Below are 15796 nucleotides of genomic sequence, written 5' to 3'. Positions count from 1 at the left end.
GATGAATTGTGTATACTGTAATTAGTTAGCCTAAAACTATTTTGTTTCCAATGCTGAAGCAAACATGATTTTTTTTTGTTTTACAGTAGATCTTTCATGATGAATGTGTGTATATGTGCTTCATATTTTTTTCATAAGGATAAAATGAGATGCCCAAATTCGTGGTTTGAAATGCATAATAAGTTTCTTAGACTGTATAGTTTTTGTAATGTCTTAAAAGGGTCAAAACAATGAAAGACATGGCAATGCCTTGGTTTAAATAATATTGAAATTAATTTAATTTTCTAATAGTAGGCTATCTGATAGTGTTGACTATATGAATGTCCTGATTCATAAGTATGCCAACATATCATAAAACGTAAAGATATGTTGCCATCATCAGAAGACATGAATGAACAAATATATAATTTATAAAAACTTATTTGTGGATATGTATGTAACGACGCGGCTGAACACTGCTAAAGCAAACATGTTTATTTAGTTTTACAATAGATCTTTCATGATGAGTGAGTGTATATGTGTATTTGTGTATATGACAGGAGCACGCCATCACAGAAAGTAAAGTTGAGGATCACCAAACCCCATTTAAATTAAATTAACAAATAAGTAAATAAGTAAAATAAGTAAGTAAATAAATCAAAACAAATTAAATTTGTCACATACACAGTCATACACAGTACAATATGCAGTAAAATGCTTATACGACTGCCAGTGACCTTAAAAGAAAAGAATAGTACAAGCTTATACATAAAAAAATAATAGGAATGAAAGAAATTCTTTAAAAAATAAAATTAACTAGTAAAATATGCTGTACAAAGTAAAATAAGAAATGAAAGAAATACTTTAAAATTAAATTAACTAGTAAAATATGCTGTACAAAGTAAAATATACTGTAATAAGAGAAATACATTAGAAAATAAGATTAACTAGTGCAAATGTACTGTACAAAGTAATAGTAAAATAAACTTTACAAATAAGAGCAAGATATCTATAAAAAAGCAAAATATCAATATATATTAAATATAAAAATATAGAAAAGAAAATAGAAATTTGTCAAACAGATTTAGAATTTTTTTATGGCTGTGGTGTGCAAGTATACATAAAAAGTGACTTTGTAAAGTGTCTTATTTAAAGTGATTTGTGCATTATTTAAAGTGATTTGTGTCGTGGAGTTACAAAAAGATGGTAGTAAGTTCTGTGTTGTGTTGTGGTTGAGAGACCTTATCGCCTGCGGAAAGAAGCTCCTCCTCAGTCTCTCTGTGTTGGCCTTAGGGAGCGGAATCGTTTCCCAGACCGCAACAGAGAGAACAGTCCATTGTTGGGATGGCTGAGGTCCTTCACTATCTTCTTGGCTTTGATCCAGCACCGCTTGCTGTAGATTGAGTGCAGGTCTGTCCCGCAAGGTGCTGTTTCCAAACCAGGTAGTGATGTTTTCCGTCAGGATGCTCTCTATGGGGCAGGAGTAGAAATTCCTGAGCACCTTGGAGGGCAGTCTAAAGTCTCTGAAGACACAGCTGGGCCTTTTTTACCATGGTGTTGATGTGACAGGACCATGACAGGTCCTGCGTGATGTGAACACCGAGGTATCGAAAGCTGTCCACTCTCTCCACTGGGCTCCTGTTGAGGTCTGGTAGTTTCTCTTCTGCTTTGTACAAAAGTCCACTATCAGCTCCTTTGTCTTGCTGATGTTCAAGAGGAGATTGTTCCTCTGGCACCAGTTCTCCAGATTTCCAATCTCCTCTAGGTAGGCCGACTCATCGTTGTTCGTGATCAGGCCCACCACAACAGTGTCGTCAGCAAACTTTATGACGGTGGTGGAGTTGGTAGTGGCCACGCAGTCATAGGTGTTCAGGGAGTACAGCAGGGGTCTCAGAACACAACCCTGGGGGGCTCCAGTGCTAAGAGTGAGGGAGGCTGACAGAGACATGTCCGCCCATCCTTAGTAGACAAAGGCCAACCCTGCGAGGTTTCTGAGGCATCCAGAGAAGGACCAGCTCCAGCTGGATTCTGCTTTATGATGGCTGGAGCTACACATCCTACACATGATGTTATTTCTATCTGTTATCAGCCAAATGAGGATGGGTTTCCTAATTGAGTCTGGTTCCTCTCAAGGTTTCTTCCTATTGCCATCTCAGGGAGTTTTTCTTTGCATTTTCACAGCTTGCCGCGTGCAGCCGCGCAAAGCCGCGGCAAGTCGCGGGATCCCTTTTCTCGAAACATGCGTTTTTTATGGCAAAATCTGTACTTTTCATTAAAAGTACATATTAAAAGCGTCACATTTGCCTCTGCATCTATGCCACGCAAGCACAAGACCCGCCATCGTGATAGAATGCTAGACCTTACCAGTGGCATAGCAGAGGTCTCTCAGGGGCGCCGGAGTAAGCGGACTTTCTGAGCGACTTTGAGAAGCACAGGAGAGACCGAGAGCGAAGTGAGCGGGGGGCATGCAGACCTCTTCTACAAACTTCAAGTGCAATACAAAGCATTAGATGCAGTAGTGTAAAGCAGTGGTCCCCAACCCCCGACAAATGGTACCGGGCTACACAATAAATAATTAAATATTTCTGTTTCATGTACAGTATTGTCTAAGTCAATGTATCAATATATATTTTTTTAAAACCTTATATTTTGAAAAATAACTGGATTATTCTCTCGTAACGTCTTGCGTGAGTATCAGCTGGCACACCATCATCCTGAAGCCTTATCTGACCCATTTACCCTAAACATTTTTGGATACTGTAAAACCTGAAAAGGTTTAAGTACTACCTGCATTCGCAGTTCATGGTGGTTTCTACATATCGGCATTTAATCCCTTATTTCAACAAAAGTTAATTACACTAGTAATAAACATGGCGAGTAATTAATAATTTTTTTTAATGATGTAATTATTAAATTAATTTACTAAATTGATTAATTCATCATTAGTTTAGACCACATTACAATTGTTACACAAGTTTCCCTCTGGTAGAGTTCTCTATATAACTAGGAAGTGTATATACTGTAATATCTGAATTTAATATTACAATATGTTGTTGGCTTATACGCTGTAATGCTGTCCACCGCTGTCTTTGTGTCAGTCAAAAGGACATATTGGACACATGAGGAAGTGTGCATAAACATTTAATAGTGTTTGTTTACATGAAAAGTGCTTATGTCTTACAAGTAAGTAAGAAAGAAAGAAAGAAAAAAACTGAAAGAGGTTAATTAAGAATTCTTCCTTTTGAGATATTGCATCCTAGCTGCTGGAAATGCAGTTCAAACTATCTCTGTGTGTGTGTGTGTGTGTGTGTGTGTGAGAGAAAGAGAGTTTTATGTTTTTTTCCACCTTGCTATTATTTAGATTATGTTGTGTGTCATAAAATATGTTCACTTTTGAACAACCAGAATGTTTAGATGGCTGTTGATTCACAAGGCAAAAACATAGAGTATATAAAAGTAAAATGCATATAGTATTTATGAAGATATTTATAACACATTGTTATATATTGTGAATCGTGATATCTAATTAAAAGTACAGTGGAATGTTCAAAATATTTTAGAGTCAGAGTTTCTTAGTTTTGGTATGTACACCTTTTGCTTGTATGTACTGTATACATGAGCTGGCATTGGAATCCTAAGATTTAAACAAAATGTACAGTATGATCCATTTTAGATCAAAAGTACCAGAGTGTCATCTGAACTCATTTGTCACGACCCCCCAAGCCACAGCTCCACCATGATTTTATGAACACTCCTGTTCCACGTTCCCAACCTCTCCTTACATCTCACCACCTCACCTTCCGCCCTCCACACACCTGTGCGCCATCTGTAATCATTCCCCTTACCTATTTAAACCATACTAACACCACCTTATCGCCAGATTATTGTGTGCCCTTCATAGCCCAATTCTCCAGCGTTTATTCATGCCTTGACTCTTTGCTACCGACCACGCTTTGTTTTTTCTCGACCTCGCCATTGTCTCATGTTTTGGATTCCCACGCTCACAGATTTTGTTATTGACCATTGGATTGGTTTTAACGACTACGAACTCGGATCACGAGCTTTACCTCGTTTCTCTGGCACTGAACTCTGCTCGCCCCCGACCACGAGAAAGCTTTACGAAATTAGCCACCAACCTGTGCGACGTCTCCATTCACTCGCCAGGCTCTCCACGTCTCCGCATCCCTGCACGAGTCACGCTGCACGCAAAGCCCTGTCGCCGGCCCTTCACACTTCCGCATTCCTGCCCAGGACACACACAGCGCTCTTGCCGGCTCTCCGCACTTCCGCATTCCTGCGCAGGACACACATAGCGCTCTCGCCGGCTCACGGCACTTCCGCATTCCCGTGCCTCTCTCCCTTTCTCTGCACACGCAGCTCCCCAACACAGCGCAGCAAGCGCTCCAGCAACAAACCCGTTTTCAAAGCAAACCACTGCCAAGCCAGTTTCAAATCCCACATCCAACATAATCAATCCCTTAAAGTTGCTCCACTGCACTTGGATCCATCTCGACCTGCGCATGTAACAGTATAATCTGGCCAATAATGGATCCAGCAGAGGCAGCTCGCCTGAGGGGGACACTGGAAAGCCATGGAGCTCTCCTAGGCAGTCACCAACAAGAAATCAGGCAGATCACCTCCACGCTTCAAACTCTTACGGAAACCTTAGCGTCACTGACCACTCAGCGACAGCAAAAACAACCACCTCCAGCAATTATCCCACAGCCCTCTCTCCCAGTACATGTCACTGGTCATGAACCACGCCTACCTGCCCCACCCACTTATGATGGTGACCCGTCTACCTGTCGCTCCTTCCTGTCGCAGTGTTCCCTTGTTCTCAAACTGCAGGCCGCTTCATTTCCCACTGAACGATCCAGAGTGGCTTATATAATCACGCTCCTCTCGGTTTTCGACCGTTCGTTCACAGGACACCAGGCAGCAGGACAGATACTTTAACTACGCCAGGCATCTAGCTCTGTTTCCAACTACGCCATTAATTTTTGGACACTGGCACGAAAAGGCCCTTTTTGATTGTTTTTTCAATGGACTCTCAGACCCAATCAAGGATGAGCTTGCGGCCCAGGAGCTCCCGTCAGACCTGCAGGGTTTAATCGACTTGGCGACACGCATTGACGCCCATAAACGATCCTGACGCGAGGAACACGGGCCCTTCAGTAAAGTTTACGCTCCAGCGCCCACATTTACTACCCCTGAGCCACCTCCTGAACCAATGCAGATAGGTCGCGCACATATTTCTCCAAGGGAGCGTCAGCGCCGTAGTGATGACGGGGCCTGCTTTTACTGTGGCCAGTTAAGCCATGTTGTGCGTTCCTGTCCACTAAAAGGTCGGGCCCCCCAGTAGTTCTGGGGTTACAGGGGGGCCCTGCTTCCACTCTTTTCACAGATCAGCGTTCATGTTTTCCTGTCACCTTGACCCTGAACAGTCACTCCTACATCACCCACGCCCTAGTAGACCCTAGAGCTGACCAAAACCTGATCTCCACCTCTGCTGCTTCTCAATTCAAGATCCCGCTCACTTCTCCGTCTCCAACCATTCGTTGTTCAGGCCATTGATGGCAGTAGACTCACTCCTATCACTCATTGCACCGCTCCCGTTGTAACACTTGGATTTAATTAAACCACTAGTTACTTTGCTACGGGGTCGAGAATCAAAATACGGGTTTGTAAACAACACTTCCGGTATTGCGCAATCAAGACAGGACAAGTAAAGACGCGACACAATAACTATATATAAACCAAACCAAAGTGTATTAAACCAACAAACCAACAAACAAACAAACAAGGTGCACCAAAAACCAATATATACAAAATATATACAAATATAAACAATGTGTAAGATGTATGCAGGTGGGTAAGTGCGTGTATGATTGTCCAGAGTTAATGATATTGCAGTGTGGTAAATGATGCACGGGAGAGATTGGCTCGGCCTCACCGGTATTGATGACAAATCCGGGAGCTCGAGCAACGGAACGAGAGGTGAATGGTTAGTGTCTATGAGGAATAATCCAACCGGGGAAAAGTACTTCTTTAGAACCATCCAACAAACTCTCTCTCAGAAAAAAAAGCGCGCTGGGTAAATCTCTCCGTCTCGAGCCACTTGCCAGTTCCGGCTTTATACCGGCACACGTGACCCGACGCCGCTTCCGGGTTCTCTCGCGCTGCGATCGCGCATGCTCGCGAGAGCTTACCCTGTGACCAACATTGTCAATGGGGACAAATAAAACCAGATCGGGCAATTTTACGAGCACAGGTGAGCAGCATTAGCTCCTTAATCCATTTCCCTGTTAGTTAAAATGCCCTTTTATGTGGCTGCGCTACATAGACCCCCCCCAAGCCTCCGGTGTCTGAGGAGAACGTCCGTAAAAGCGCTTTAGATTAACCACATTCACTGTATCAGTTTTTTGTGGATTGCCCCAAGACACTGTGTAGTTAATTGGTCCCTTTTTGGTTTTTATTTCTGCTGGTCCCTCCCACTTGGGCGCTAGCTTGGCGGAAAATCTTTTCGCTGTGGAGGAGAGTGGGTGAGTTTTTATCCAAACTAGATCTCCCGGTTTAAAGTGCGCATCTTTTCTCCGGGCATTGTAGTATCTAGCTTGTTTGGACTGGTGTTGTTTTACTCTTTGTCTCACCTCCTCCATGATAAGTCGTTGTCTGTCCAGTAGTGAGTAGGCAGTGTGATCAGGTGTTGGAGGGTGATTCATGAGCCTTTCGAGTGGCCCTTTTAGTTGCCGACCCAGTGTGAGTTCTGCAGGCGTCTTTCCAGTAGTTTCCTGTTGGGCTGTATTGATGGCGAATCTGAGCTCTGGTAACCATTGGTCCCAGTTTTGGTGATGGTCCCCGACGTATGAAGCGATCATTGTCTTCAGAGTTCGGTTAACTCGTTCCGTCAGGTTCGTTTGTGGGTGGTAGCTCGTAGTTAGCTTTTGGACGCTCCCCCAGGTTTGGCAGAGGTGTGCCAGTAGCTGAGACGTAAACTGTGGTCCTCGATCGGATACTAGATATTTGGGGACTCCCCATCTAGTAAAAATTTCCTCTCTTAGTACCTTCACCAGTTTTGGCGTCTTTACATCCCTGAGGGGAAACATCTCCACCCATTTGGTGAACTAATCTACCACCACTAAAAGATATTCATTTTGCCTTTTACTTCGGGGAAAAGGACCCATGATGTCCAATCCCACGGTGTGTCCTGGCTCTGGAACCTCCGTGCTCTGTAGTAGCCCACTAGGTCTAGTGTTTTCTGTTTTATACTGTTGACACACGCTGCAAGTTCTCACATAGTGCCAGACGTCTTTCCGCACCGTGGGCCACCATGCCACATCTAGTAACCTCAGCAGGGTTTTTAGTTGCCCCAGGTGTCCTCCCAAGGGATTGTCATGATAGTAGTGTAAAAAGTTTTTTATCAATGACTGGGGGACAACTAGTTGAAATTTTTCTCCGTGTCTTACCGGTACCCGGCGATATAACGCCCCTTGGTGATGTTCGAACGAGACCCTCTGCTCCCTTGTGCTTCGTGGCTGGTCTTTAGAGAGCAGCTTCGTGATGGTGGGGTCCTCATGTTGGGCTTGAGTTATTTCGCACAGGTCGTTTGGTAAGTCGGATGAACATTTAGAGGTTGTGATGGCGAGACATGGAGCGGTGCCCACTTCTAACGGCGGGGGCGCCCGGGATAGCGCATCTGGTCCCAGATTTAAGCAGCCTTTTCTATGATGTACTGTAAAACAGAACTGTTGTAGGCGTAACGTCCATCGGGTGAGACGAGAGCTGGTTTTCGGGCAGTTGAAGGCCCATAATAGGGCGGCATGGTCAGTAAAGACCTCAAAAGCACGACCTTCTAGATAGTGCCTCCATTTTTCTACAGCCCAGACCACGGCCAAACACTCCTTTTCTGACGTGGAGTAATTCTGCTCAGCTCCTCTCAACATTCGTGAGGCGTAAGCTACTGCTCGTTCTCCTTGTGCTGAAGTTTGGGTGAGGATGGCTCCCAGGCCCACTTCGCTGGCATCGGTGTGCAATTGGAATGGCAGATTTAAGTTCGGTTGTATTAGTACTGGTGGGTTTTGAAGTGCGTGTTTGATGACATCCATACTGTTCTGGCATTCTTCGGTCCACTCCCATTTTACTCCCTTCCTTTTTAAATTATTTAATGGAGCTGTTATGTCGGCAAAGTGGGGAATGAACTTGTGATACCAGCCCGCGAGACCCAGAAAACGTTGAAGAGATTTTAAGTCTTGAGGAGGAGGATATTCTGCCACCGCCTTCGTTTTCTCCGGGTCTAACTGCACACCTTCTTCAGAGATGACATGACCAAGGAACTTCAGCCGCCTTTTGAAGAAATGACACTTCTTTATGTTGAGGGAGAGATTGGCTTGAGTGAGTCTGGAAAATACTGCGTTGAGATGCATTCTATGTTGTTCTAGTGATTGTGAGTAGATAATGATGTCATCTATATAGACAAAGCAATATTTTCCTCTTAGATCCGCCAAAACTTTCTCCATCAGTCGTTGGAATGTTGCAGCTGCGTTTCTGAGTCCGTAGGGCATGGATCGGCTCAGAGCAGGTCCTCGTAGCACCGTGCTGAGGGTTCCTAACAGTTCTGGGCTGGGCAGTGGTCTGATCTCCAGATAGTTTTCACACTGTTAGATGAAGTTAAGAACATCCGCCGTCTCTGAAGCGTCGCCAAAGGCTGGAAACTCCAGGCGGATGGGTGGTCGGCCATAAAAGGAAGAAGAAGAGGGTGAAACTGAGGAGGTAAGCTGAGCAGAAGAGTGTGGTTGAACACAAGGAGGAATGTCATATGTTTCATGACTGCTTATGTGCTTTACCTTTGCCGTAGATGCTGTGATCGCCGTGCCGGGAGAATGTAGAACAGGAGATTGGGGAGATGCAGGGGTGTAGGCCTTTAACCTTTGGATGGTGGGCGTACTCGTGAGCCGCAGTTTTTTCCTCTGGTTTTCCCAGATTACGTCACGTCGCAGAAAACAGTCAGTGACAGCTCTTTCCAGTTTCTCCAGGGCCTCTTGGCAGTAGCGCTCCAGCCCTTCTAGGCTAGCGTCCACTGCGTCCCGAAAACTGCTTTCTCTGTTCAGACTGCTGTTTATGGATTGTCTAAAATCCTGCTCCTACCCGATCCCTCCCTCCAGTTTGTAGTGGAAGTGGACGCTTCTAAAACCGGTGTAGGGGCCATCCTTTCCCAACGATCTTTTAAGGACAACAAACTTCACCCTTGCTCCTTCTTCTTGCGCCAACTCACACCCCCATAACGAAACTATGACCTTGGAGATCGGGAACTCTTGGCAGTCAAACTGGCCCTCAAAGAATGGCGACACTGGCTGGAGGAAGCCGAACACCCTTTTCTTGTATGGACGGACCACAAGAACCTCGAATATCTAAAGTCAGCCAAAAGACTTAATTCTCTGCAGGCGCGGTAGTCACTTTTCTTTTCTCGTTTTCACTTCACAATATCATACCGGCCAGGCTCTAAGAACATTAAACCCGACGCCCTCTCCAGGCAATTCTCCACCTCCCAGCACACATCCCCAGCTGGTCCAGGCCCAAGTAATGTCCCCCCCAGAATGCTCTTTGTCCCTGCGTCAGTGAGACCCCAAGTACTTGACTGGGCCCATAGCTCTAGGTTGGCTTGTCACCCTAGGGTGGCACGCACACTTTCACTCCTACAGCAATGGTTCTGGTGGTCTACTATGAAGGAAGATGTCAAGGAATTTATAGCCGCCTGTGACATCTGTTCAAGAAATAAAACCGCTAACTGCCCCCCTGAGGGCCTCCTAAGACCCCTCCCCATTCCCCATCGGCCCTGGTCTCACATCTCTTGTGACTTTGTCACTGGATTACCACCATCCGACAATAACACGTGCATCTTGACCATTGTAGATCGGTTCTCCAAATCAGCCCATTTCATTCCGTTACCCAAGCTTCTGTCCGCCAAGGAAACAGCCGAAGTTCTGATCAACCAGGTTTTTCGTCTTCATGGACTTCCGCTGGACATTGTTTCTGACAGAGGGCCTCAATTCTCAGCTTGTTTCTGGAAGGCATTTTGTGGCCTTATTGGTGCACAATTAAAACATTAAGGTGCATGGCCTCTCGGGACGCAGTTTCCTGGAGCCGCTTTCTACCCTGGGTGGAATACGCCCACAACTCGCTCCCTACCTCCTCCACAGGGCTGTCTCCGTTCCACTGCTGCCTTGGGTATCAGCCACCATTATTCCCCTCCCAGGAAGAGGAAGCTGCAGTCCCCTCTGCTCAAGCTTTCGTCCAGAAGATGCAGAAGAACTTGGCAGCAGGCTCGTGTCCAATTGCAACGCACTGTCAGCTCCTTTTCAGCGTCAGGCTAACCGCCACCGTTTACCAGCTCCCAGATATCATATTGGCCAAAGGGTCATGTTATCTATTCGTGACCTTCCCCTCAAAACCACCTCTAGGAAACTCTCACCAAGATTCATTGGTCCGTTCATGATCACTCGTATTATCAACCCATGCTCTGTCCGGTTGGCCTTACCTCTGTCCATGCGCCGAATAAACCCCACATTTTATGTCTCGCAGATTCGCAGACTGGTCTCCTGCCCACTATCTCCACCCACACAACCCCCCCTCCCCCTCGACACATAGACGGAGGTGAGGCCTTCACAGTCTGTAGAATCCTCAAATCTCGCCGCCGTGGATGTGGTCTCCAGTACCTTGTGGACTGGGAGGGCTACGGCCCTGAGGAGAGAAGTTGGGTACCAACCAGGCTCATCCTGGACCGCTCCCTCATCACTGACTTTCACAGACTCCACCCTGAGGCACCTGCTAGAACACCAGGGGGCGTTCATGGGGGGGCGGGCGGGGGAGGGGGGGGCAGTGTACTGTCACGACCCACCAAGCCACAGCTCCACCATGATTTTATAAACACTCCTGTTCCACGTTCCCAACCTCTCCTTACATCTCACCACCTCACCTTCCGCCCTCCACACACATGTGCGCCATCTGTAATCTGTCGCCGGCCCTTCGCACTTCCTTATTCCTGCGCAGGACACACATAGCGCTCTCGCCGGCTCACGGCGCTTCCGCATTCCCGCGCCTCTCTCTCCCTTTCTCTGCACACGCAGCTCCCCAACACAGCGCAGCAAGCGCTCCAGCTACAAACCAGTTTTCAAAGCAAACCACTGCCAAGCCAGTTCCAAATCCCACATCCAACATAATCAATTCCTTAAAGTTGCTCCACTGCACTTGGATCCATCTCGACCTGCGCACGTAACATCATTCTGAAGTAGATGGGATTAGGCATGAGAAAAATATGATCTTTTGTCAATCGCAGTTAACATGGTCAATATTACAACTTTGCTTATGTAACCGGGTGGTTTTTCTTTTCTCTACATGGTAAAATTTTCTAATTTATGGTTATTTGTTATTTGAGATTTATGCCATGAAGAGAGTCAGTGAATTCCCGTATTTCCCTTAAGTGGCCACTTGGTGGTGCGGTGTGTGTCAGGTGTTCTTGCCAGGTGCGCATGCATTGTTGTCTTCAGACAATTTGTGTGACGTGCAGTGTGCCGGAGGAGCTGCATGCTCTTTGTGAAATCGCGTCATAGCTGATGCAATCCAGCGCGTGTATTGCTGGATTGGGGGGAGATTTCAGTCTTTGTAAAGTGAACAAAGTTAGAGGTTCATGGTTATGTAAGTGTTATCTCTTTTTATTTTATTTCTACAAGAAATGTGCCAAAGAGTAACATAACATAAGGTGTACTTATATTGTTTTTTATTTTGCACAGTGTTCCCACTGCCGTATTGTTCCGTATTGTGCCAAATGGTGCCGTATTGTTCTGAGTAGTAACGAATTTTTCTTGCGTGGTGGTTTTGTGTAATATTGCAGCGTTTTCCCCAAGTTAAATTTTCCCTTTTTTTATGCTCATGATGGCTGTATTTTTACTGTCTGTGTGCTGATGTTAGCAAGATAAATAGTGAGACAGAGCTGTGAAAGTTTGAGAAGCTCTCAATAGATTTTTGTTTTATGTTTTTTTTTTTTTTTTGTTCCGACACCTTTTCTCATGAAAGCTGTGAGGCAGCATATACTTTTAATCGAATTGTGTTTAAATAACGTCTTTTTAAAAAAAAACTGAATAAACTACAAAAGAAGTGAAACCGCTCAATGTGTTCCTGGTGGTAAATCAAAATCCCCGGTCACACTTACATTTAAACACATATAGTACCTAGAAATAGTGCAGAATTCTTATGATTAAAAATATTGAGCATTACATTTATTCAGTTTCTTAGCTTTTATCTTTTACATTTTTAAAATGTTCTTTTAATTTCCAGTTTTAAATAAAGGGAAATAAAGGCAGATTCTACAGCATGTATTATAAATGTGTTTGGTGTAAAAAAAAATAAAAAAATAAATAAAAGCATTTAAAATTACAGAAAAAAATACATTATTTTCAGAAAGTTGAGCATGTATCACATCTTAAAAAGTACTACTACTACTAATCATAATAACAACAACAGGAGCGCCCTTTACACACTATGATGACATAGGGCCGATGTCATGCTGCTTGGGCCGTAATACTACTACTACTACTACTACTACTAATAATAATAATAATAATAAAGGTTTATTAATTAATAATAATAAAAAGGTGTATGTCCAGTAGATGGTATGAACAAAAGAATGTAGCAACACACACACACACACACACTCACACACACACAGACATTTGTTGTTTAAAAGAAATAGGAAATGAAGAAGAGACTCATTTACACACAAACGTGTAATTTACTAAAGTATCTATAATATAATTGCAATACGCTTATAGCTAACAACTTTGCATGGTCTAATGGACACCTAATTTAATTGCATGATTTGAAAGTGATAGCATGTGGTGACACAATCCCTAAATGGAAGCATGAGGCACTGAAATCAGCCTATCGGTGTGGTTTCAGACAAAGAAAAAAAAGCACTTAATTATAGCCTACAGTCAGCTGTAATTACTCTAATCATGGAACTGTGGCCTCCAATGTTCCTTATACCATTAACATAATACAGGCAACGTTCCTTGTTTTTTTATAATACAATGACTGATTTTTATAAAATGTTGAGGACGACAGACATAGCAGTGTTGTCTGATATTCATTCTCAGATGGGATGTGTGGAGTTCCAGTGAAGTCCTCTTCAGGTAGCATCTTAAATCAAGATAAGAAGCATTGCAATCAGTTTAAGAGGTAGCCAGTGCACAGCTACACTTGTTGCTAAGAGACAGGTGCAAAAAAAACAATTTTGTTGTTCAAGGCAAATGGTTTTGAGTTCACAAATGGATTCTCTTTTTGACAGAAAATTGTCATACACTATATAGATGCCCAGGGATTTTTGATGATCCACTGTTGAGGCATATTAAGAAATATCTCTCTTCATTCTTCTAAAAGGGGAAAAAAGGAACAGGGTAAAGGTAATTTTAGGTGGGTATGTTGGGTATGTAGCAAAGTCAATAAAAATCTGCATTTCCACTTCTTCCTACACAATATGAGCAATTTTACACCAAACAATATTTATTTGGTATTAATTTAAATAATTAAAAAAAAATTATTCGTCTATAACAGTAGCTCTGACAGTAAATGTGACTACAAGGTTTATATAAATAGGCTTTTTAAGCTGTACCACACCTATGTCAACTTACACAGTATTTCTTCTTTATAGCAGGAGTTTCACACAAATAAATGAAAATTCAGTGTATAATTGTGAATATTGTTAATAAGTTTTCTGTGTGAAGAGATGTTTACTTCACATTGTTTGAAGGAGCCTCAGTACTTTGTGTCAGTCAGAGGTAAAACTGTAACTTTACATTGTCAGATACCATGAAATCTTTGGGACAGAGGCCTTTGTATTTCCTGCTTTACATCGGGCTGCATCACATCACTGTGCCAGTAAATATTATCCTAAAAGAACACACCCTGCCATGTTTTATTATTGGAAAAAAAAAAAAAAACGTGAAAAAAAGTATGGTACTGTGATCACACTAGGCCTTGAGGTATTTCAATATATAATCACCACATAACATGATACTTAAAAAATGAAAAAGTATTTTTGTATATATATATATATATATATATATATATATTTATTTTTTTTTTTCTTTTTTCTTTTGCAGCTTCATTCTGATATGGACACAGAGGATGGTTCTGTGAAGTATGTCCTTACTGGAGATGGAGCAGGCACAGTTTTTGAAATTGATGAAAACTCTGGTGATATTCATGCAACAAGAAGATTAGACAGAGAGGAGAAGTCCTCATACACACTCAGTGCAAAAGCAGTCAACAAAACATCTGGTCATGTCCTGGAGAGAACCTCAGAATTTGTCATCAAAATCCATGATATCAATGATAATGAGCCAAAATTCAGTAAGGACACCTACGTGGCCAGCGTACCGGAGATGTCCAATGTTGGTAAGTTCAAACGTTAATTTTTTGTGACATGCTTTTGCAACAGCAGCTGGCCCTGTCTTCTTGAGAATGAGAATATTTACTGATTCTGTTGATTTTTTATTTAAATTAAAGTAATGCCTCAATAGCCACACTGAATATAAAGATCATCAATCCCCTCTGCTGTCATGTCTGTGTGATAAGGAAGCGAACACAGATGCAGGATGAAGTATCAATGGGTTTATTCTTTGTTTCAAGTTAATACACAAAAAAAACAAACAAACGAAAACTACTGAAATTTGGGTCTGCAGATGGGTAGGGTTAGACACCGTTAAGCAACATAAACATATAACAGAACTAAGAGCTCTGGTGGGGCTGAAAACCCGCGAACTGAGTCTTACTCAGCCTTGACCTTGACCGTGAAGACGGTTCCTTTTAACCCACGCGCTGTACCCGTCCCTGCAGACACCGATCAGTCCTAGAAGAACACATACACACATAAGATCAGTAACAGACGAAACACAATGGTGCACGGCAGTAAACAGACAACGGGCTACTGGTTCGGCTGGGCTATATATAGAGACACACACAGGGGTAGACAGGTGATCTTAATTTCGTGCTGATAACAATACAGGGAGACATATACACACAGACACACTAGAGGGAGACAAAGCAGCGGCTCGGTAATCAGGTGACCCAGATCTTAACCTCCCGGACTGAGGTGGCAGAGATGTTACAGTCGTCCCCCCGACCCCACTCCGTGTGACCGGACCGTGGGGACCTACAGGCCTGATGGAATTGCCGGCGGACGGGTCGACCCAGTGGTCGTGGTGCTAGGCGATCCGGCCGAGCTTGATGGAATTCTGTTATGAGTTCTTTACTCACAATGTCTCGGGCCGGGATCCAGCTCCGTTTCTCCGGGCCATACCCCTCCCAATCCACCAAGTACTGGAGGGAGCCCTCTCTCCCCTGGGAGTCCAGCAACTCCTTTACCCTGTATGCAGGGGCGCCCACTATCTCCACAGGCCCGGGGATCGAAGGCTCTGCGACGCCTCCGTCCAGGGGTTCCAGAATCACTGGCCTGAGAACGGAAATGTGAAAAACAGGGTGAATTCTCATGTGGCGTGGAAGCTGTAACTTAAATGTGACTGGGTTTACCTGTGTAAGAATGGGAAATGGACCGATGTATTTGGGGGTGAGTTTTCGACATGGGAGGTTCAGGTGGAGGTCCCGTGTCGAGAGCCATACTCGATCCCCTACCTGGAGTGGCGGACTTTCCCTCCGCCGTCTATTGGCGGCTTTCTTTAATCTACAAACTGCTTGGGAGATCTTGGTGTGCGCTTCCTCCCATACTTTTTCCGCTCTTTGAAACCACTGATCCACCATAGGGATA

At 44.0% G+C, this 15796-nt stretch overlaps 1 protein-coding gene across 3 annotated transcripts in view; it reads left to right on the top strand.

The window, feature by feature from the left end:
- The window catches only part of LOC128541087 (cadherin-10-like), a 103839-nt gene that overhangs the window by 25065 nt on the left and 62978 nt on the right, over positions 1 to 15796 (top strand). For all 3 annotated transcript variants that reach the window (XM_053511247.1, XM_053511248.1, XM_053511249.1), the window contains exon 3: positions 14133 to 14427. In XM_053511247.1, coding sequence (XP_053367222.1) covers positions 14133 to 14427 — 295 coding nt within the window. The remainder of the gene's footprint in view (positions 1 to 14132; positions 14428 to 15796) is intronic.

This window comes from Clarias gariepinus, chromosome 14 (genome assembly GCF_024256425.1).
Source record: "Clarias gariepinus isolate MV-2021 ecotype Netherlands chromosome 14, CGAR_prim_01v2, whole genome shotgun sequence".
Classification (NCBI taxonomy): Eukaryota; Metazoa; Chordata; class Actinopteri; order Siluriformes; family Clariidae; genus Clarias; species Clarias gariepinus.
This window is presented reverse-complemented; position numbering and strand designations above follow the sequence as displayed.